The sequence below is a fragment of the Homalodisca vitripennis genome, chromosome 3 (assembly GCF_021130785.1).
Source record: "Homalodisca vitripennis isolate AUS2020 chromosome 3, UT_GWSS_2.1, whole genome shotgun sequence".
Classification (NCBI taxonomy): Eukaryota; Metazoa; Arthropoda; class Insecta; order Hemiptera; family Cicadellidae; genus Homalodisca; species Homalodisca vitripennis.
In genome coordinates this window covers 83765181-83789765 of record NC_060209.1, presented here as the reverse complement: position 1 = coordinate 83789765, position 24585 = coordinate 83765181, and the positions used below count along the sequence as shown (strand labels likewise).

The window sequence follows — 24585 nt, the reverse complement described above, 5'->3', positions numbered from 1 at the left end:
TATTAAACCCTGAGGATAGTGTTATTGATAGTTTAACTCAATTTACCCATTTTTTGCAGGTTAATATTCTGGAAAGATTAGTTTCCAAGTTATGTACGTTTATATGGTCTTGTATAGCCCGCGGAGATTTATTCCATTATGTACTGTTGTTGCTCATTATGTTAATTGCAGCTGTGATAATATGTAGGTTTTTAATTAATATGGTAACGTAGCTAAAACAAATTAACGAATCGCAAATAAAAAGTAAATTACATAATTATATTTAGTACATGGTTTTGCTTTGCAGACGAGTTTGAGTTCCCATTGTTATGTTATGTAACATTTGTTAGCGAATTTGAAGAGAAAATACGTTCATCCACACCAAATCTTGCATGTTACAAGTTTTGTAAACAAAAAAATCATGTTTTAGTTATTAATAATGATGTTTTATATTCAGTTTATCGAGGAAGTAAGAATGGGGTTGGGTAAAGTTGCTACCTCATCTTATCTACTAATGTCTCTAGCTATCAATGCGACATGGGACAACTGCTCAGCACTGAGGTAAGGCAAACAGCACTCAAGTTAGTGCCTCAAGCAATGGAATAAAATACTAGGTGGTCTGATCGTAAATGCCTGAAAGATTAGAACATACACAAACCTATAGACAAGTTCGAGTGGAAAAAGACCCGAGGGTTTTGTTCAATTTCTTCGTTTTTCATATAAACTAAAATACAACTGTCTTCCTCAGGTTTCTATAAAGAAAACTTACGGGTATCCACATTCCTCTTAAACAGTACTTATAAACGCAATGACCCTGTACACTCGAAACAGGAGCAAACACAGATTCACTACTCAACAGATAAGATATGAGAGGCAGAGGCGACGTTATCTCTGTTGTTATTAGTTGAAAGTCGGGGTCTGATGATGTTAGTGTGTCACCTGATTCGGAGATAACCCATTGTTTCGGCGGCGTTTACTTTAACTGATTTGTTCTTTCAGCGAAACAGTCGGCAATAAAAGTACGTGGATTCTCTAATAGCATTCTTCAGTGCTGCTCCATACTAAGACTGAGTAAGAAACTGTAAGGATTTTCCATAGATAGATTTATAACAGTCATACTTCGACCCTCTGAATCTTTGTTTAGGAATGAAATAATTCAGCACACATTTGCAGCCGATTTGTCTAATGTTCCAAAGCGTATTGGGGTAACGCTTTCATTTCATCAATTTACATTAAATTATTTGGCATAATGCACATATTAAGAAGAAACGTTCTCTCAGACGTATTCTAAAGATAACATGCAATGTTTAAAATACGACCAAAGTGGTAAATTACGGAGATAAAACGTACATTGTAGGTTATGTAAGACAAAATGTGAATTTCATTTTCATTGTCATGTGGTGTGATATCAAGTAAACTAAAGAGTTATTACTGTAAACAGGGTTTGATTGACTTTGTTATTAATTTCATGGTCAAAATTCTTCAAAGTATCCTCCATTAGGATAGGAAAATGTTCTTTATTTAAAGTTCCATATTGAAGACAAGGAACCATATATTCAAAATGGAACTACATATTTAAGGTTTGACTTCATATAAAATTAACGTGACTTAAACCAACCACACGACCTTAAATAAGAGTCCAACCTGACTTATCGAAAGTTTTATTAATGGGATTCAAGATAAGACTCGGTTAAAACACATATTGTAACCGTGTCAATGTCTTTCTTTCACGTTCGGCTAGTTCGTGCCTATACAAATATCACTATTAGTTATAAAAACTTGTTGACGCGTAGTACAGCCGTGTATCGCAGCAGCGTGCTTATATTTTGAAGGAAATCAAGGCGCTGAAATTGAAAAATGCTATTGAAAACATAACAAATGTTCTTTGTTATCAATAAATTGTTGTATAAAAACATTTTCAGAAATTTACAATAATTTAAATCGGTGTTATGATTTATAGTAAACAAATAAAATAAAAATAACTATTTCTTTACTTGTAAATTTGAGATCTTCTAAATTTAGTGAGATATTTTCATTCAATACACGAATGAAATTGATGAAAACTGATACAGATAATAATTAGAGCCATCGTCTAACGTGTTACTACTGAGAAAGTTGCAGACTGAATACGTTGTGTATCTACCATATATGCGTAACGATCTGCCGCGTCGTGCCGCTGCTTCTAATCTTGAAGTAGCGCCTGTACGTCTATTTGCTGGGAAAGTTGCAGACTGAGTACGTTGTTTATCTACCATATATGCGTAACGATCTGCCACGTCGTGCCGCTGCTTCTAATCTCGAAGTAGCGCCTGTACGTCTGAGTGCTGGGAAAGTTGTAGACTGAGTACGTTGTGTATCTACCACATACGCCTAACGATCTGCCGCGTCGTGCCGATTACGAGTACGTGATTTGCGTTCTTATTTCAGTCTCTTAGTTCAGTTTGTGATATGAATTGTTTACATTGGTTTAATGGGGCATGATGACAACAAGAAAAACGAGTTAAGAACAAATTAATAAACAAACAGTGTATAATATGAATGTTATTTGTTTATTAAATTAAAAATACACTTGATGACAATTTGCCGTATTGTCATCAAGTGTTTTAGTGTTTATTATATTATAAATGTAGTGTATAGTATATAATATGCAGATATGCAGATGCATGAGGTTCATACAAGTCTAGCCTCAAGTCAACTTATAACTGCTATACTATTATTTATGTGGTACAGAACTGTATGGGCTCAAACGTTAATAATAAACTGAAAAAGAATCACTTTAACATAGACAATTCCTTAGATGTAATAAAATAAACAGTGTTAACATGTTTGTTATTTAAATGACTAAAATATTTGATATGTAAATTAAATTTGCAAAGGAAATAGTTTTTCTCCTGCGTATTTTTTTAAGAACGACCACAGTGTTTTGTAATCAAGATAGAATGTTATCAGATTATGTGTGAACGTAAAAGTTTTAGTGAGGAGAACAATGGGTTACTACTGCAAGGATTAAGTAAAAATTACTTAATTCCAATCCTCTGAAGCCTCTTGTTCTAGTAACCTCAATTTTCAAATTACAAAATGTATTATAGTTACGAGACTTTTGAGTTAACACGCGTTATGAAGTTCTGTAGTAGCGTAATCATATGTTTGTTTAGAAACGGGCACTGGCTAAATGTAAGCGTTGAAAAAATTAAAACCTGTGAATATTTTGTTTTAACTAACATTAAAGTAGAGCAACATTACATACGCACCTGACGATGTCACCGTAAATAAATATGTGGAATAGTCTGGAAAATTTTAATATTATTAATCTATTTATCTCATGTAAATATTGGTTGTGCCATTGGAAATAAATAGATAAAACAATATAAGTGGTGGTTTTCATATAATAAACAAATTATTTAGATTGATATATATGATATGTTTAGAAATCACTAAATAATTCGTAGAGTTGATGAGAAACCAAGCTTGGATTCTTATATTTCTGTTTTACTATTTGATATTACACAGATGATATTTTATATAGCACAACTTTAAAAATAGAGAATATACGAGTAGTATCAGTGCTGAGAAAATAAAATAATGTTTTCATAAACACAGTATCCCAACATCCCTTTGTCACCGCTGTAAACATCGTCTGTTCTCTGCACGCATTCTTTTGTAACTTTGTTGGGAACCAGTGAAATATTTTGTGTAAACATGATATTCGTCAAACTTACTTCATACCTCAAGAAAAAGATATACACACCAGTGCAATGTTAAGCTTTTATGGTGGTTTATTGCTTAGACCGTTTATGTTTTAATTTTTTTCAGCATCTTAATATTTTAGCTAAATTATAGTTTACCATGTTGAAAATATAGAAAATTTAAACAATTGAAATAAAAGAGAACTTATACTTTTTATATTTATTATCTGTCTCAAATTTTCATTCAAACCATTCAGTAGCGAAATATTTCAGTACACATATTTTACTGGTTGAGCTTTAGCGAAGTCATACAAATTTAATTTGTGTCCGCAAGATATCTAAAAAAAACTTATGTATGTAATTTAAATTTTGTATTAAGCTTCAATTATATTAATATATAATAAATCACTCTTTATGTATATCTATATATATAAAAATGAATGTTTGTATGTTTGTCCTTTATGGAATCGTGAACTATTGGACCGATCATGATGAAAATTTGTACGTATATGTATTTTTCCACGGAGAAGGTTTATAAGCTATGCCCATCCCTTTCCCGATTCAGGATTCCGCCCCACTGGTTACAGAAATACCCATAAGAAATGCATTGCAGCAAACATATGTTAACGTCTTTTCAAATTTTTAATCAGCTGTTCTTTGTAAACATATATTACACTTATAGTTTTAAAGCATAGAGTAAGCTTAAGAGAAACGACAAATTTTGTTTAAACTGTTTTTGCAATCACTGTTAAACATAGACTTTACTATCCAGATAATACAATTCAAATTTGACGTAAAAATTCACCTTTAACTGCAATATTTATTTAATATAAACCATGCTCATGCTTGATCAGAAGAGTAATGCAGATATCATAATTACTATCTTACGTTGGCTACAAATATAAAGAATGTTATAAAATCAACCTTAGTTGTTTTTTTTGACAGAAGTATGGTTCTCAAAACTCCGTGTGTACATATTCTCTCGATCGAGACAACAAAGCAAGCTCAATCGTGGCATCGGAGATATAACTAATTTAATCTAAAATTTATTATAGTAAAAAAAAAATTTACTAAGTAATATAAGGACTTCGGTTCTTAAGATTTGCGTGCGAAGCCGTGGGTAACAGCTAGATAGAGGCAGGAATATGGTACATACCTTCATAATACGCCCAAGAGGCTCACGATGGAACGACTATCAATTATCTCAGCAATGTTTAGAATGTGATAGAAAAAGAATAAGTGAATATAGTGTACTGTTTTCAACGGGAAATTGCGTGCGAAGCCGCGGGCAACTTTTGCAAAAAATTATTGAAATGCGCAGCAAAGCGCGCCGGGCCCGCTAGTATATATATATATATATATATAATGAATGTTTGTGTGTTTGCCCTTTATGGAATCGTGAACTATTTGACCGATCATTATGAAAATTTGTATGTACATGTATTTTTCCATGGAGAAGGTTTATATTGTATGCCCATTGATGTAACTTGCCACCAGGCAGTGTTGCGAACATAAAAGTTTTGAAAGCGCCTGCAAGTTATAAACTGCAATCACGACACAGTAACGTATATTAAGTAGCCAAAAACTATTTGAAGACGCTAAGATGGTGTACATTTGTCTTAAAAATAAATTATTTATTGAACTTAAAACTCGAATAGAAAACCACTTTATAATAAAGTACATGTATGGATACAAATATAAAGAAACATACACCTTTGACAGATTTTCCTGATCGTGGCAACAAGGCAAACTCTACATCGGCGTTGTAAATATAATTCAATTAAACCAGAAGTTCACATACACGGGCAAAGTTTACGAAAAGCGTGCAAAGCCGCGGGAAATAGCTAGTATATATATATAAAACAACACTGAATTCGCTGTTGGTTAATATCACTCTATGAGATTTGGCATACCTTTCCCATCATTTACACACAAAGTAACAAAATTAAATAATAAATATTTTGTTAAGAAATTATCCCCACATATGCATTAGCTTGTGTGTGGGGAAACGAGTTTATCAGTCCGCACTAAACTAAATACACTAAAAAAATGTAAAGTTCTAAGAAGGGAATGAGTTAACACTGTAAAACAAATTTTATTACCAAATTAAATAATAGAAAAAAATGGACCTCTAAAAGAAAAGATACAAGAATAGACCGTGGAATACGTGTATATATTTAGTTAGTTAATAAATTAAAAATCTTAAATTTTAACGCAGTATTTCTTACGAAAAAAATTAAAGTTGACAAATTAAAATATTCACTGTTTGAAACGTTTATGGTTGGTAGTGACCATTAGAAATGAATATATGTACATAGACATTTGAATAATAACTGAATATTTATGATTTTATGGCAGAACTATCTTTGAAATTTATTAAAATTTCAATCTAGTGTATATGATTAAATTGTAGTCATTTCCTTATTATAAGATAACTTTTTGCATAGTGGTATATCTTCACAAAAACGTTAACATTTCGATTGGTATGTACCCACGGGCGTATATTCTACCAAAAGAGCAGGGGTTTAAAGTTTCAAGCAGCCGTATACTTAGACTAATGAGTGTCAATAAGAGAAGTAGCTAGGCTGAGAAATGTCAGGGGTTACAGGCAGAGATGAGACAATGCGACTGTTACTTACTGGAACAGTAGGATGGCTGACTTGATGATGAGCTCGACAGCGCTCATGTTGAGATATTCAGAAGCTAGTCTAGGTTCACTTTGTTTGTAATTTAACGCATGTAGCGTGTTTTAATATTTTCCCAACACACACTATTCAACATATTTACATTTTGTAAACAAAGCGTAAAAATGTATCTTACTCTTCGAGAGACAAGTTTATTCTGCCTCTTCATACCGTGATGTTCACCGTTATCGCTAGTAACAAGCAAAACTAACATTCTTGAGTTCTTTATTCGAAGTTTATTATAGGAAATGGATAATTTGAAAACATAACATAATAACATAACTTTACCGAGTTCGTCCTCATATCTTAATCACATTTTAATATGTGTGTATTTATCAGGTGTACCTTAAGGATTGTAACACCTGGATAAGGGGATAGATCCCAATCCTCGAAACGTAGTGTATATATTGTAGCATTAAAAATTATGAATCTCCGAAAACCAGTTATCCTTGAATCATTGAGGGTCATTAGAAAGTACTGGTTATATCAGATTCAGAAGCAGGACAAACTGTTCGTAATTATGCGAAAGTTAACATGTGCTCATCACATGCGTTATGTGCAGTAACAACGCCTGGGTTTCTTTTTCTCCTGTGTAGACTCCACAAAGTTGTCGGAGATGTTCCCATTTTTTCTCTTTTTCTTTTTTATTTTAGTCGCAGTCTATTGACACAGGTTTACCTTTTAATTATATGTATATGCACTAATTGTCTTCTTACCTGAAAAAGATGATTTCAATTTTAGAAACGTAGTGTCATAAAGTTTGTAAGATATAACGACGGCAAATGACCGAAATCATATTATCCTTTTACGAATTGTTAAAGTTCATCTATATTTCACCTTCCGTTTAATGCAGCGCATGAAATCTGATGCTGTCATAGAATTTACTTCTAAAATCTGGACTAAACGTCCGTCTCAAGAAATCCAAAAATAAGTCGGCGACGATGAAGCTCAAAACGAACTCTTTCCATAATTTCGACATAAGAGACAGCTAGACTACAAACATGTAATCTAGATGAAGATGTTTTCCCATTGTCCGATCAGGTGCACAATTTGAGTGCATTAAGATGTTTTAGATAGAAAAAAAAAATGATAGTATTGAATTTTACTCATAAAATTATATCCTTATCCTTGATAAGGAACTGGAGATTAAGATACGGTACATAGTGCTCTATCTTGGCCTTCCCATAGATTCCAAGCTGGTATTTTCTAATAATGTAAGGCAAAGTTGCTTCAATAGCTAGGAGACCTTCATGGATGTTTTGTAGACCAATTAATTTTTCAAAAAGACAAAAACACATTTTCAATCCTTTACAGATTCTTTGTCAGCTTGTGGAGTTAGGGAGGTTTACTGCCTGATTGGAGTAAATGTGTGAAAGAAGTGAGTGTGGTGTGTGAATGAGTTTCTCTTCTTTCAGCTTGTAGTATTATTGTGGACTTGTGAAAGTATTAAATTGGCATTATTGTTATTGGACTTAATAAACACCTTCATTAATTTTTATTTTGCTTCAATGCGAATGACTTTGAGACATTGGGCTTGGGCATAACCTTTTACTTTTTAAAGAAGTCACTAAACACTTACATTGGTGCTTTATTACTCGTCAGTTAGGGTTGTGGGGAGGGGTGTAGAGGTAAGTGGAAGTCTCACTTAAATAAGCACAAAAGTGTTTTTAATTTCGAAGTAAACAGATAGACGTTTTTTCAAACAGTACTAACAAACATAAGTAAAATATCAAAAAAGCAAATCATCATTTTTATCATCTTCAATGCGGCACATCACTAACCGCAAATGTCGAGATTCTAGGGTGATGACTGTTGGAGTTGGTGGGGTTCGTTTTTTAAGTCTCGGAGGTTCTTGACATCAACAAGGGTGTACCACCCCTCCCTGCTTTGACTGGAGAGGCTGGTTCAGAGCTGGCTTGCCCTTCTTCCGGGGGGAGATGACTTTGAGATTAGTGCCCTAATTCTTCCTCATGGATCTCGATAGAAAGCGGCCCCTACCCCCTAACCTTATCCATCCTGAATATACTGTCACTCCGGAAGCAGCGCTAAGGTTTTTATAGGATTAAGTGCAATTTATAAGCTTCTTGTCCTAAAAAAACATAAACAAGGCAGGAGTGCACTTGTCACGCAACAGGCTTCGTTAAGGTGCACAGGAATTTCAAATCTGTAGGTCATCTTACCTCTTGACATGTCCGGCGAGCAGATAGTCAGCCGGGAATATTAACAGAAAAATTTTACTATATTCCATAGTTGTACATGCACCATCATAGTTAAGTTTAATAACAGTGTTCAAATAAATAATTGTTATGGTAATCTATGGAGGGTACTTCAACGCAAGAGTGCGCCCAAATCCAGTCTTGTCACCGAATTTTATCATTCTTAGACTTTCTACTTTATTATTTATCTTATTTACTCTATGAATTAAAATGTAACATGCTCAAATCTCATATGATTGAACTCAATGTATTTATAAATTTATTTACCCTGCGTTGTCATTATGGTTACTATATGACAAATTGAAATACGAGTATGTTTGCTGACGCTCAATGAAACACCAGGCAGTGACATGCACCATCATTGAACTCAGTATTGTTTACATAGAAATTAAACTTGTGTAAAATTTCAAATCTAAAGGTCATTTAGTGTTTGAGATATCGTTCGTATAGACAGGCAGATAAAAAATACATAGACAGAAAGAAATGACAATTTTCCATCTTCTCGGGTGATGTGTTTCGCTAAAGCTCAGCCAAAAACTCATTGACTTTAAAATCTATATATATAAAAATGAATGTTTGTATGTTTGTCCTTTATGGAATCGTGAACTATTGGACCGATCATGATGAAAATTTGTACGTATATGTATTTTTCCACGGAGAAGGTTTATAAGCTATGCCCATCCCTTTCCCGATTCAGGATTCCGCCCCACTGGTTACAGAAATACCCATAAGAAATGCATTGCAGCAAACATATGTTAACGTCTTTTCAAATTTTTAATCAGCTGTTCTTTGTAAACATATATTACACTTATAGTTTTAAAGCATAGAGTAAGCTTAAGAGAAACGACAAATTTTGTTTAAACTGTTTTTGCAATCACTGTTAAACATAGACTTTACTATCCAGATAATACAATTCAAATTTGACGTAAAAATTCACCTTTAACTGCAATATTTATTTAATATAAACCATGCTCATGCTTGATCAGAAGAGTAAAGCAGATATCATAATTACTATCTTACGTTGGCTACAAATATAAAGAATGTTATAAAATCAACCTTAGTTGTTTTTTTTGACAGAAGTATGGTTCTCAAAACTCCGTGTGTACATATTCTCTCGATCGAGACAACAAAGCAAGCTTAATCGTGGCATCGGAGATATAACTAATTTAATCTAAAATTTATTATAGTAAAAAAAAAAATTTACTAAGTAATATAAGGACTTCGGTTCTTAAGATTTGCGTGCGAAGCCGTGGGTAACAGCTAGATAGAGGCAGGAATATGGTACATACCTTCATAATACGCCCAAGAGGCTCACGATGGAACGACTATCAATTATCTCAGCAATGTTTAGAATGTGATAGAAAAAGAATAAGTGAATATAGTGTACTGTTTTCAACGGGAAATTGCGTGCGAAGCCGCGGGCAACTTTTGCAAAAAATTATTGAAATGCGCAGCAAAGCGCGCCGGGCCCGCTAGTATATTATAAAACTTTCTAGGTCCATTAAAAATAATTCTAACCTTGTGTACGACAAAGATGATTACAATATATGATTAGAGGTATCTGCGTTGCTTTGATGTTCTTGCGTTCCAATGCAGTTCAAGGAATTTTAATTGCTATAAAAGGTATCAATTTCCCGGCCAATAACAAGAGTAAGAAGACAATTACGTCTAATTGGTGGTTCGAATTACGTTTAAAGAGATCGGATTACGTTGATTAATTGACATAGCAGGTCCATGATAATCAGTCTTAAATGAAATCAGAGAAATGAAATATTCTTAAATTTATTGAGATAGGATGGCTTTGTTTTTATTTCATTCTTAAACGTCGGCGTTTCATTTCTTCGTATGACTTCCGTCGGATATTGGCCAAATGTATTTGTATGTAGTTTATAGGTTTGTCATTTCGCCTACTGTGATTTTTGCTATGATAATTACGGATGAGTATGACGTGTGAATCAGCCAATATCTCATTGACTTTAAAATATATTACACAACTTTCTAGGTCCATTAAAAATGGTTCCAACATTTTGTACGACATAGATGATTAAAATATACGATTTTTACATTATTTTGGCTGTTCTATATTAATAGATATTAATCTATAGCTAATATGGTAATTAGGTGTAGAGTAGAAACTATGTAGCATCAATTGACTAATAACCAAGTAATTAAATTTCTCACCAAGTATTGAAAAGAGCTGTATAGAACTATCTTATAAATAGAATATAATAATTTTAATTTGGTCTTATATACTTAGCTTTCCATAGATCAAGTTTACCATTACTTGTCATACAATTGTTACAGTAGTTTTTTCTTAAAAGACATAAAATTAAAAAAAAATGTTTGGATCTCGTTTACAGGATCACCAATCAACCAATAAAGTTTTAGAGCTATAGAAACTCGGTTTTACAGGATTCGCAATCAACTTCTTACCTTCTGTTTTATAGTGTTGTTGATAAGAAGTCCGAATGGTGTATTGTTCCACAACTGTCAGGTGAGTGGTGTGATAAAGGTAGACTAAACACGTAAGGCGTGGATTCGCATATCTTTACTGTTACTGTTTATAGCTAAACTTCACTGGTAACTCGATTTTATGGAAGTGACTGGCTATGCATTAAATTAGGAATCAAATCGGTTTTAAAACCATACATATGTTTAAGACAGTCATCAAGCACGGTACTATAGTATCCCGCACGAAAATAGCCCGATGACATACAGTCTGATGATTGTGTTGACATATCACTGATGATCACCAGTTCCCACTGTGACGCGGCTATGGTTACATACTCTCTGGTTGATTTACATGTTATAATGAAACCAAATGTACGCATATTTCTATGCTGAAACATCAGAGGTTTGTTTATATTAACAGATGTTGAAACGGATCTGGTAACAATTGGGTGCTGGGTGTGCATTAAATTAGGAATCAAATCGGTTTTAAAACCATACATATGTTTAAGACAGTCATCAAGCAAGGTACTATAGTATCCCGCACGAAAATAGCCCGATGACATACAGTCTGATGATTATGTTGACATATCACTGATGATCACCAGTTCCCACTGTGACGCGGCTATGGTTACATACTCTCTGGTTGGTTTACATGTTGCAATGAAACCAAATGTACGCATATTTCTTTACTGAAACATCAGAAGTTTGTTTATATTAACAGATGTTGAAACGGATCTGGTAACAATTGGGTGCTGGGTGTAGAAGACGTACCAGCCACCATCAAACTATTTTCGTGGGGCTGCTCTAGCTCTTTCCCTGACTTTGTACGCAGTTGAATATATCCAACCTACTTTCCAATATTCGTTAACTAGTTCATTAGAAGTATGAAGTCGTCTTAGGAATATTTCAGGTCAGTAGGATGTGCCGCTGAGTAAGTTGCTCAAATTTGCAATATTTTTTGCGATTAAATGTTTAAAAATATATCACTTGGAAATTGTGTATACGCTATAAAATGACAGCTGGAAAGATACAGCGAAATAATTTGTTAAAATATTTTATTATATTTGTTTCTGAAGTATCTGAGGTTTTATTAACTACATATGACATATAAGTGGAAGGGGTGACATATCCGTCACTTATTCTACATATAGTTGAAATAAATAGATACTTACTGAGAGGTATACATAATACAATATCATAGAGAAACGAAAATGTCCATAGTAATACCAACGTTCAATAAGTACTTTACCCATTAATTACAATAACTGAATATTACATTAAAAAAATATTGTTTTAACTAAAATACAAAAATCGGTATTTTTTTAAATCGGCATAATCAAACAGTTTTAATTGTCTAAAATTAAATTTATAATGCGTGGTAAATTACTTAAAAAAATAAACTTTTTCTGCTTTCACTGATTTCTCTCTATAGCTGTTCAAGTTGTAAAGCTCTTTCAGTTGATTCAGAAAAAAAAATGTAGAAAACACTTATTAGTTGTCTTAAAAAGTGCTGTAATTTGCAATGTAAGGTAGGCCTACAACAACAGATTGTCAATTGTATATCAGCCATTGTAATGATAACTCAGAGGTTTAGAAAAGCAATCTGACCAACTCATAAAACACCAAAGACCTTTACAACAAAGACACCAACAATAATAACTTACCTACAAAGTTTTGTTGCGTTCCTAACCCTGAAGATGTTTTGCTTTGAGTTAACTAAAATGAGACATGCAATATTTTGTTTATATATCCTACTAAATTAAACGATTGTTAATACTCTTTAAATTGTATTTACAAAAACAATCCTAAATGTATGAAAAGCAGAATATTTTTTTAGTTTTACTCCATTTGAGAATTTTGAACATGGAAGTAATCTTGTTAATAAATGTAAACTGCTTTGTAATTATATTTTAATATTTTAAAAACTTAAATTAATTTCAAGTGAGCTAAAAGTAAGTAGCTCAAATTTGCAATATTTCTTGGAATTATGTTTTAAAAATATATCAGTTGGTAACTTTATATTCGCCGAAGCCTAGATAGTTAGATACTTTCTTCTTATGTTGTATTTTATGAATCAGTGATTATGCAGTTGACAAATTAATAATTTCCCACACTCCCATTTATGTATTATAAAGAATTACAACACACATGAACACTGATGGGGATGATTTCATATACAATTTTTGTGAGCGAGGTATGCTATGTGTGTTTCGATGTAGCTCAATAAAATTTGTATTATTTTTTAATTGAACTAATTTGGTAAGAATAACTGTATAATATACTCGTACAACATTTTGAACATACTGAACCACCCAGTCAAGAATTTACAGTGCAATTTCTATTAGTCTGAAAGTTACAACATTTTTGGTGTCGTGTCATGTTGTTCAGGGTAATTGTAATGTAGGCTACTTACTGGGTAGCGATAGAAGAGACTTGACCTTCGTAGTACGTAGGGATGAAGGTTTTGGAGGTAAGGTAAAAGTGACATGACTGACCCACCTGAATAACCTCCTGAGGGACTGGTTTGTCCTCCACGGGCTTGGTCTCCCGTAGTTCGACCTCCTCCACTTTGTCCTCCACTATCACGACCTCCGCCATGTCCTCCTCTGTAGGGATTGAGATAGACTTGCGGGTCTCGTACGTTCTAATCATGTTAGCGCGCGGCCGGTGCTCAGTTCGTGCCAATGAATGCTAACTAACAGCTGACTGCTGTACGAGTCAGTACACCGCGGCAGGCAACTTGTCCACAGCTATCTCACTGCTCCACTGATAACCGGCTTGTACAAATATAAACAATGTCTTGTGACCCTAATCTGTGTCCCCATCCATCTTCTTGCACCTTGTCTGCTTGCATTTACTCAGGTGGCTTTTATAATACATTTTGTAGTAGGCCTTATTTTAAAAATATGTTTTGTTGAGCATTACTAAAATGTGCATTACTGATGTGGACTAAAATTAAGACTGAATTGGTAGCCCACTAATAGTGAAAAGAAAGAATAACAGTCTAAATAGCGGTACTGTATGTAAAATATATAATTTCATGGCTCAATTTACATATAAAAATTAATAAAGTATAAAAACAAAAAAAAGTAAGCTCAAAGATTTGGCGCTTTATTTGGTGGAATTGATAAAGAACACAACAATCTTTTGTATCTGTGTGATTAATTTAAGGAAAATAAAAATAATATTAATATTAAAAAGGAAGAAATTAGCTTTTATACTCTAAAACCCCATGTTACTTGCAATTCTATCATAACATTTGAATTATTAAAAGTTTTAAGTTTTGTAAAATATAAGACAATAAAAATAAGAGTATTGTATATAGAAACTACTACAAATCTCAAATACCGAGTTAGATCCTTGTTATAAGGACCAAATGGATCGTACAATAAATAACAATTTATACATTTGCAAACCTAAAGAATTTATGATAGATTAAGTAAAAACGACAATCAGAGAAACATACGAAAACGAAGTGTTAGTTTTCCATATTATGCTATATGATTTTATTATAAATTTTCTCAAATTATCCATAAAATATTTATTGCTTACACTCTTTAAAGTGATAAAATAATAACACATGTGCATTATGCTCAATAGAATGTCCTATTCTGAATCAACAATTCATCCCTGTCTAAAGCTTCCTTCCTGTCTTTCAGTTGAATCTGTTGTGAATTATTGAGTTGGTGCACCTGATCGACACTGAATATCAAGCTCTCGTTTTGAAAAAAACTTTAAATTTTAGTGACTATCCGTGCAAAGAACTACTAATGACAAAAAATACTATATATTATTTGTTTGTCACTACAATGGTATGATATAATTTATTACTTTATAAATATATTTTCATCAATCATCTCCAAACAATCCTCATGAAATCACCATTTGGTCACTAGTTCGTACCAAAAAGAAAATCAAGAATCCTTGTGTGTATAATAGGCTAGGTATATATTTTAAGTAATAGTGTTGTAAGTATTAAAGTTCCTATTTTTACAGATGTTTTTATAATTCCAACATAATGTATATATTTCTTTAGGTTACTATCACTATAAACGAATAGTTGACAAAATAAAATTTACAATGTATGCATAAAAAATAATAATGCGGGATGGAAAATATCGTTTTCAAAAAGGTTTTACCTGATTGGTGCCATATTTGGTTCTATGAATAGATGCATCTAGATTAGTGGTAGTTAAGTCGTTGCATGTTTGTGTGTCTCATGTTATTTGTAATTTTAAATAAGTAGATCAAAGCAGAATTTCAAATCTGTTAATATATATATTAACGGGTGTGAAATAAACAAACATAGTGTGACGTGTATTTTCTCAACACAACCATTTACTGTTAAGAATGACAGTATCGCTTACCTAGATGAGCCCAATCAAAAAAAATAAGCGATTAAAATGGATAAATCGATCCAGGGGTCTAAATTTTTATTCTTATGGTCAGTATATGTATGTCAGTTGGGTTCAGATATATTGTAAGTAAGTTAAAGAACCAATATCACCTAAGGTGGTGGTAACGTTCAATGCATTAGTAGTAAATCATCATTACCCAAACTGGCCTTAAAAAAATTAAGAATTTGAAATAAAATGATGTCGAATAAATAAGATATTTACTATCATCAATTAAAGAAAACACAAAAGTGTAACTACCTAGATCTCTATCTAAATCAAAGCTACCTCAAATCGCAAAACCACCTGTATGCTATGTAAAATAGTATGAGCAAAAGTAATATCAACACTAAGAAACAATATATAATGTTTGGGTCAGTATCGTATTTACAAATATTAAGTAAGAAAAGTGTAAGAGAAAATAATAGTAGACCCAGAGCAATAATCTATTTGGTTAGGTCCGTATTGCACGAAACATAGATTAAGTAAGATAGCAAGTAAAGTAAAGAACCAATAATACCAAATTTAAAGGTTAGGTCCGTATTACACGAACATAGAATTAAATAAGATAGTAAAGTAAAGTAAAGAACCAATAATACCAATAAACAATTTAAAGGTTAGGTCCGTATTGCACGAACATAGAATTAAGTAAGATAGTAAGTAAAGTAAAGAAACAATAATACCAATAACCAATAACCAATTTAAAATGTTAGGTCCGTATTGCACGAACATAGATTAAGTAAGATAGTAAGTAAAGTAAAGAACCAATAATACCAATAAACAATTTAAAGCTTAGGTCCGTATTACACGAACATAGATTAAGTAAGATAGTAAGTAAAGTAAAAGAACCAATAATACCAAATTTAAAGGTTAGGCCCGTATTACACGAACATAGATTAAATAAGATAGTAAGTAAAGTAAAGAACCAATAATACCGATAAACAATTTAAAGGTTAGGTCCGTATTGCACGAACATAGATTAAGTAAGATAGTAAGTAAAGTAAAGAAACAATAATACCAATAACCAATAACCAATTTAAATGTTAGGTCCGTATTGCACGAACATAGATTAAGTAAGATAGTAAGTAAAGTAAAGAACCAATATTACCAATAAACAATTTAAAGGTTAGGTCCGTATTACACGAACATACATTAAGTAAGATAGCAAGTAAAGTAAAGAACCAATAATACCAAATTTAAAGGTTAGGTCCGTATTACACGTACATAGATTAAGTAAGATAGTAAAGTAAAGTAAAGAACCAATAATACCAATAAACAATTTTAAAGGTTAGGTCCGTATTACACGAACATAGATTAAATAAGATAGTAAAGTAAAGTAAAGAAACAATAATTACCAATGACCAATAACCAATTTAAATGTTAGGTCCGTATTGCACGAACATAGATTAAGTAAGATAGTAAGTAAAGTAAAGAACCAATAATACCAATAAAACAATTTAAAGGTTAGGTCCGTATTACACGAACATAGATTAAATAAGATAGTAAGTAAAGTAAAGAGCCAATAATACCAATAACCAATAACCAATTTAAAGGTTAGGTCCGTATTGCACGAACATAGATTAAGTAAGATAGTAAGTAAAGTAAAGAACCAATAATACCAATAAACAATTTAAAGGTTAGGTCCGTATTACACGAACATAGATTAAATAAGATAGTAAGTAAAGTAAAGAGCCAATAATACCAATAACCAATAACCAATTTAAAGGTTAGGTCCGTATTGCACGAACATAGATTAAGTAAGATAGTAAGTAAAGTAAAGAACCAATAATACCAATAAAACAATTTAAAGGTTAGGTCCGTATTGCACGAACATAGATTAAAGTAAGATAGTAAGTAAAGTAAAGAACCAATAATACCAATAAACAATTTAAAGCTTAGGTCCGTATTACACGAACCTAGATTAAATAAGATAGTAAGTAAAGTAAAGAGCCAATAATACCAATAACCAATAACCAATTTAAAGGTTAGTTCCGTATTGCACGAACATAGATTAAGTAAGATAGTAAGTAAAGTAAAGAACCAAATAATACCAATAAACAATTTAAAAGGTTAGGTCCGTATTGCACGAACATAGATTAAGTAAGATAGTAAAGTAAAGTAAAGAACCACTAATCTTAAATTTAAAGGTTAGGTCCGTATTTCACGAACATAGATTATGTAAGAAAGTAAGTAAAGGAAAAGAATACTAAGAATAATACGTTATAAGTAAAATTTCGTGTGGCACAACATATAAAAACGATACAGAATATAATGAAAGGTTAATTATGTATAGTATAGTAATTGAAGTAATATATTACCAATAGCAAGAAGAAATCGATACGTCCGTTATCTCACGAACAAGTCGGCAGGAGTGAGGTTAAGATCTCAGCGCACCGTGGGTCTTTACGTGGTGATCGGCATATGTAGACTGACCTCTCGCTCCTCTGCTGAGCCGGTCCGTCTGACGAGTTTGCGTTGGAGCGCATGCGCGACTTATCGTTCATGCCGCAACCCGTCAAGCGGCGAACATGTCGTGGCACGATAGCTGAGGCGAACTTGTTTTATCGATCCCGTTAAGCATTGTTGACGGGAAAAACTAATCCCACAATAAATCTTGAATGGACGACCCAAGATAATAAAAAAAATACACTGTACATTTTAGTACCTCACACCCCCCTCTTTCTTTCGGGAAGAGAACAAAGCGAACAAAATTGAACATCTTCTTAGTTCAATTCAACAATTTTCTATTTTTAAATGTAAAAACTATATTAGTAAGATGTAGAAACTAAATTAAACAAAGGAATTATTTACTTAAAAATATAAATAAACTAACGTTCTTTTGCTCTGAACCACAAAATTGTGTACTAAATTATAATAAACATGATATAAAACAATAAAAAGAACACCATTTGTTGATAATTTTATATAAATGTAGTAATAAAGTTGAAATGAAAACATGAAAAACGAAACTTAAAATGCCTAACCTTTTATAATAATGTTGTCAAAACTCGAAAAAGTAAAATGTTTTCAAATTGATAAAGAGACACACTTCACTGCAGAAAGTTTAGTTGCCTTGAACGAAATAAAACAAAATATTAATCTTCGGTTATAAAAAATAAAACATTTTCTTCTTGGTGGCTTAAATATACTAATGGAATAACCAATTCAAGCGCAATTCAGGTGGCAACTTTCGCACATCTATTCTGACAAAAGTGCCGTCCGGATTGAATACCCGAATCCTTTTTGGACGATATCTTTTTTGTTTGTTTGAAGCGGCCTGCACGTTTCTGACGTTCAACGAGCAATCCAGGACGTGCTTTATTTCTTCTGGGGCTTCAGTTTTCTCCGGTTGTGGTGGTTGGGTTAGTTGTGGAGTGTCTCGAATTGTGGTAATGGCAATTGGTGCTGGAATTTAAGTTTGTCTTAGGTGACGTTTCTTGGAAATCCATTCCTAGTTCGTTGTCTACCCATTCTGAATCTTCCATGATCGAAAGGCATGGAGAAGATGCTCTCGACAACGTCACATCGCAATTTATTTACCATCTCAAAGTCATCCTCGGCGGCGGCTTCTTTTTGGATGTTAACATCTTGATGCGATGTGTCCTGGCGTTGGACCACTTTCCTTCCTCAGTTCATCCATTTCATGGCCTGAAAGACACTTGGTTCTATTGCTGGTAGATATTGCGTTTTTTTAACTTCCCTATCAGGCGGATTTGAAAAGGTAACCGAGGATTCGTTTCCCTCATAATTATTGTCGATGGCTTCCTTGAGGGGGCTTCCAGCAATCGGTCCCATGTCGTCACTACAGTCCGACGACCTTCGGGGAAACATACTGTGAGTTCTGACGTTTCAGGCTGAGTAGAGGGAAATCGACAGTAACTTGGATTTGTAGTTATAAGCAGAGAAATCCTTGTCTGATTCCTTGTGTATAACTAAAAATCTAACCCTTTATGTTCATCTGCCCTTAAGTTTGCAATAAAGTTTATATTGATATAATTTACGTCATTTTGCGTTTCGCGTTTTGAAGACGGTGTGTTTATATAAACTAAATTTAACTCCTTTATTATATCCATACCTAAAACTAAGGACGTAGTAAGGTTTGGAACATACAAGAGTTTTGCCTCAATATGGGCTTCGTTAACCTCCAAGTTAACCAAATACGAGTGTTTACATAGGTTTTAAAGCCATTGGCCATTTGCAAAGGTATATGTGTATTTTGGGGTTTTATAGAATTTATATTTTAAATGATCTACTAAAATCTTTGCCTACTATGCTAACCATAGCACCAGTATCAATCAGAGCCTCAAATGTTTTTCCAAGAATGTTAACAGTTACATACGGTCGACAATCATGTAGCTTCTCAAGTCCGAAACTATACCCGAGTAGTGTGTTAATTCTTCTGCACAGGAGATTTTTCCTCGTTGGAGGTCGCGTTGGAAAATTATATCGGGATGTCAGCTGACCTCCTTGGTCTGGGATCCACAAAGCGTTTCCCGAATTACATCGGCAATCCGTTGTTTTGATACCTTCCGTTTTGCAGTTATAGCAGCGGGAGTCTCTTAGGTTTTTAGTACACTCACTGAATCTGTGTCCAGTTTCTTCGCAGTTCCAGCAAATTGGAACAGCCTCTCTACGGATATTCCTAGTAGGAAGGTTCACTGTAGGGTCCTGGACGTGAATTTGACTTTACCTCGCCGAGCCTGTACTGTTTTCTGATCGTTTTGTAAAGTAGCCGCTTGTTGAATATTGCACCGTTTGAACCAAATTGGGTTCTAACCGACTGCCTTAATTGTTGGTGTCCCGGTTTCCATTATCTGTCCATATCCTGGGAGTGGGGTTGTACTGGCGATGTCTCATTCCTTCCATGCTTACCTGCTTATTTTTGGAATAGTATGCAGTTTCTCTGGGACCAGTGTTTGTGCCGGGTTAGGTGGAGGTTTGTAAAGAAGACGCTCTCTTTCATAGCTTTCGTAATATTCGGCTTCTTTAATCATATCCTGTATAGACTTTATATTCCCTCTTCTCATAATTAGTTTATATTCTGGTCTCATATTGCAATAAATAACGATCGAGTTTTTCTTCTAGTTTATATCCTCCTCTTCGTCGAATTAGTGTGGTTATGGCCACAATAAAGCTACGAAATGGTTCAGCCTCTCCTTGTGTACGCTGGCGGATTTCATCCTCAAGATTACGTCGGTAACCTGGGGGTAAGTATTGCATCTCAAACGAAGTCTGAAAATCCTCAAAACTATCCCAAAATTCTCTATGGTTTCTATACCACAACAGGGCTTTTCCTCGTAATAGTTCGGGAAGAGCTCTTAAGATTTCTTCTTTGGATATATCGTAACATTTCCATTAACTCGTTAAGTCGCTCTAAGAAAGATACTGGGTCTCCATTTCCTTCGTAATGCAGATTCCATTTCCTGGCAATATTGCATATATGGGCCCGAATTTTTAGCGCTAAAGGGGGCAGTATCCCGCAACTCGTTACTTTGAACTCCGTTATCTATTGGTACCGTAGTGGTAAATATAGGATCGCGGGGAGTTAAATAAGTAACGGCCGTATTAGGATTTAAGAGTGTATATGGACTTTGGCTTGCCGGTTGTAAAGGTTCTTGCTGAATATGATTGGTTTTCGGATGAAGACATATTTTTTTTAAATTAACTAAAACTCTTTTTACTGTTTCTGCACTAGCGCTCGGAGAAAGACCCAAGATTTCTCGAAAACTGGCAAGTTCAAGTTGGGAGGAATCTTCCATTCTGGTATTAAGAGTAGAGGCAGCAGGAATAGTTGAAGTACCCTGAACCTCAGTATTTTCAGCACTTAAGAGTGTATTATCTAAACTCTTTGTATATGTAGAGGGAGTTCGAACTAATCCTTGGCTCCTTAAGAAAGTCACAAAACGAGAGCGTAGATCTTCACTATTTCCTTCGATTTGGTAACCCATATTTTGACATTTCTTCAATCAACTCAGGCTTCTTCAGATTATAAATCCATCCAACTTTTTCGGAACTTCCCCTCATCGTGGTTTGTTTCCCTGAGGCTAATGATTCAGTAGTAACGGGCAATACTTTTGGTATTGTACCGGAATGGACTTGACTTGATGGAGCAGTAGACGTTTTTAGTCGTTGTGGTAGCAACATTTGCGTCTTTAAGAGGGCTAGTAATAGCAACATCTGTAAGTAAAGTTCCAGTCTGTGAGTGTGACTTATTATCCTCACTCTTAGGGTCAGTAGTTTTCGAACGACCAGTAGGCAGTATATTTGAATGAAACAGAAGACATAAGAGCCTCCAGATTCGGAGAAAGCTCAATGGAAACATGATGTGTCAATGTAGATACGGTAGGACTAAAATAGAAATACGAGTCTAGATATTTAATTTTTATCGGTTGTTTTTACGTGACGATCACTGTAATGTAAACAATCAGTCGAGTCTGTTCGAATATCCGTCCCTGTTCGGGCGCCAATATGTGACGTGTATTTTCTCAACACAACAATTTACTGTTAAGAATGACACGTATCGCTTACCCTAGATGAGCCCAATCAAGCGGGGATTCGATCCAGGGGTCTAAATTTTATTCTTATGGATTATGTATGTCAGTTGGGTTCAGATATATTGCTATCACCTAAGGTGGTGGTAACGTTCAAGCATTTAGTAAATCATCATTACCCAACTGGCCTTAAAAAAATTAAGAATTTGAAATAAAATGATGTCGATAAATAAGATATTTACTATCATCAATTAAAGAAAACACAAAAGTGTAACTACCTAGATCTCTATCTAAATCAAAGCTACCTCAAATCGCAACACACTGTATGCTATGTAAAATAGTATGAGCAAAAGTAATATCAACACTAAGAACAATATATAATGTTTGGTCAGTATCGTATTTACAAATATTAAGTAAGAAAAGTTTAAGAGAAAATAATAGTAGACCCAGAGCAATAATCTATTTGTTAGGTCCGTATTGCACGAACATAGATTAAGTAAGATAGTAAGTAAAGTAAAGAACCAATAATACCAAATTTAAAGGTTAGGTCCGTATTACACGAACATAGATTAAATAAGATAGTAAGTAAAGTAAAGAAACCAATAATACCGATAAACAATTTAAAGGTTAGGTCCGTATTGCACGAACATAGATTAAGTAAGATAGTAAGTAAAGTAAAGAAACAATAATACCAATAACCAATAACCAATTTAAATGTTAGGTCCGTATTGCACGAACATAGATTAAGTAAGATAGTAAGTAAAGTAAAGAAACCAATAATACCAATAAACAATTTAAAGGTTAGGTCCGTATTACACGAACATACATTAAGTAAGATAGCAAGTAAAGTAAAGAACCAATAATACCAAATTTAAAGGTTAGGTCCGTATTACACGAAACATAGATTAAGTAAGATAGTAAGTAAAGTAAAGAACCAATAATACCAATAAACAATTTAAAGGTTAGGTCCGTATTACACGAACATAGATTAAATAAGATAGTAAGTAAAGTAAAGAAACAATAATACCAATAACCAATAACCAATTTAAATGTTAGGTCCGTATTGCACGAACATAGATTAAGTAAGATAGTAAGTAAAGTAAAGAACCAATAATACCAATAAACAATTTAAAGGTTAGGTCCGTATTACACGAACATAGATTAAATAAGATAGTAAGTAAAGTAAAGAGCCAATAATACCAATAACCAATAACCAATTTAAAGGTGTAGGTCCGTATTGCACGAACATAGATTAAGTAAGATAGTAAGTAAAGTAAAGAACCAATAATACCAATTAAACAATTTAAAGGTTAGGTCCGTATTACACGAACATAGATTAAATAAGATAGTAAGTAAAGTAAAGAGCCAATAATACCAATAACCAATAACCAATTTAAAGGTTAGGTCCGTATTGCACGAACATAGATTAAGTAAGATAGTAAGTAAAGTAAAGAACCAATAATACCAATAAACAATTTAAAGGTTAGGTCCGTATTGCACGAACATAGATTAAGTAAGATAGTAAGTAAAGTAAAGAACCAATAATACCAATAAACAATTTAAAGCTTAGGTCCGTATTACACGAACATAGATTAAATAAGATAGTAAGTAAAGTAAAGAGCCAATAATACCAATAACCATAACCAATTTAAAGGTTAGTTCCGTATTGCAACGAACATAGATTAAGTAAGATAGTAAGTAAAGTAAAGAACCAATAATACCAATAAAACAATTTAAAGGTTAGGTCCGTATTGCACGAACATAGATTAAGTAAGATAGTAAGTAAAGTAAAGAACCACTAATCTTAAATTTAAAGGTTAGGTCCGTATTTCACGAACATAGATTATGTAAGAAAGTAAGTAAAGGAAAAGAATACTAAGAATAATACGTTATAAAGTTAAATTTCGTGTGGCACAACATATAAAAACGATACAGAATATAATGAAAGGTTAATTATGTATAGTATAGTAATTGAAGTAATATATTACCAATAGCAAGAAGAAATCGATACGTCCGTATCTCACGAAACAAGTCGGCAGGAGTTGAGGTTAAGATCTCAGCGCACCGTGGGTCTTTACGTGGTGATCGGCATATGTAGACTGACCTCTCGCTCCTCTGCTGGCCGGTCCGTCTGACGAGTTTTGCGTTGGAGCGCATGCGCGACTTATCGTTCATGCCCGCAACCCGTCAAGCGGCGAACATGTCGTGGCACGATAGCTGAGGCGAACTTGTTTTATCGATCCCGTTTAAGCATTGTTGACGGGAAAAAACTAATCCCACAATAAATCTTGAATGGACGACCCAAGATAATAAAAAAAATACACTGTACATTTTAGTACCTCACAATAGAAAAAGAAAATTAATAGCAACAGTAGAAGTAGAAAATAGTGTATTACTACTACATATTATTATCATATAAGTATTAATATTTCTCTCACTATAACTGGTCTAAAAAATCTTTATTGACTTTTCAGTTTCATCAACATGCACATTAAAAGCTTTGCGATTACGAATTGTTTATGTACAGTTTGATCGTACTAATTAAAACTATTTATTTGCAGTGAAACATATATAAATGTTCACAATACAACAATCTATTCTAAAAAAGTTTTAACATAAGCACTTGTTAATACACACGTTTAGAAAACTAAGTAATTACTGAATCTAAGTTTTAATATAAACAC

General features: G+C 33.3%; 1 protein-coding gene across 2 annotated transcripts in view; it reads right to left on the bottom strand.

Annotated features, from left to right (window-relative positions):
• The window catches only part of LOC124357123 (luciferin sulfotransferase-like), a 31802-nt gene extending 18017 nt beyond the window's left edge, over positions 1 to 13785 (bottom strand). The window contains exon 1 of one of the 2 annotated variants that reach the window (XM_046808598.1): positions 13516 to 13785. In XM_046808598.1, coding sequence (XP_046664554.1) covers positions 13516 to 13668 — 153 coding nt within the window. In that variant the 5' untranslated portion in view covers positions 13669 to 13785. Of the gene's footprint in view, positions 1 to 748; positions 901 to 13515 lie in introns of those variants that run through there. The other variant, XM_046808599.1, reaches the window with a different exon arrangement.
• Between the last annotated feature and the right edge of the window lie 10800 nt (positions 13786 to 24585).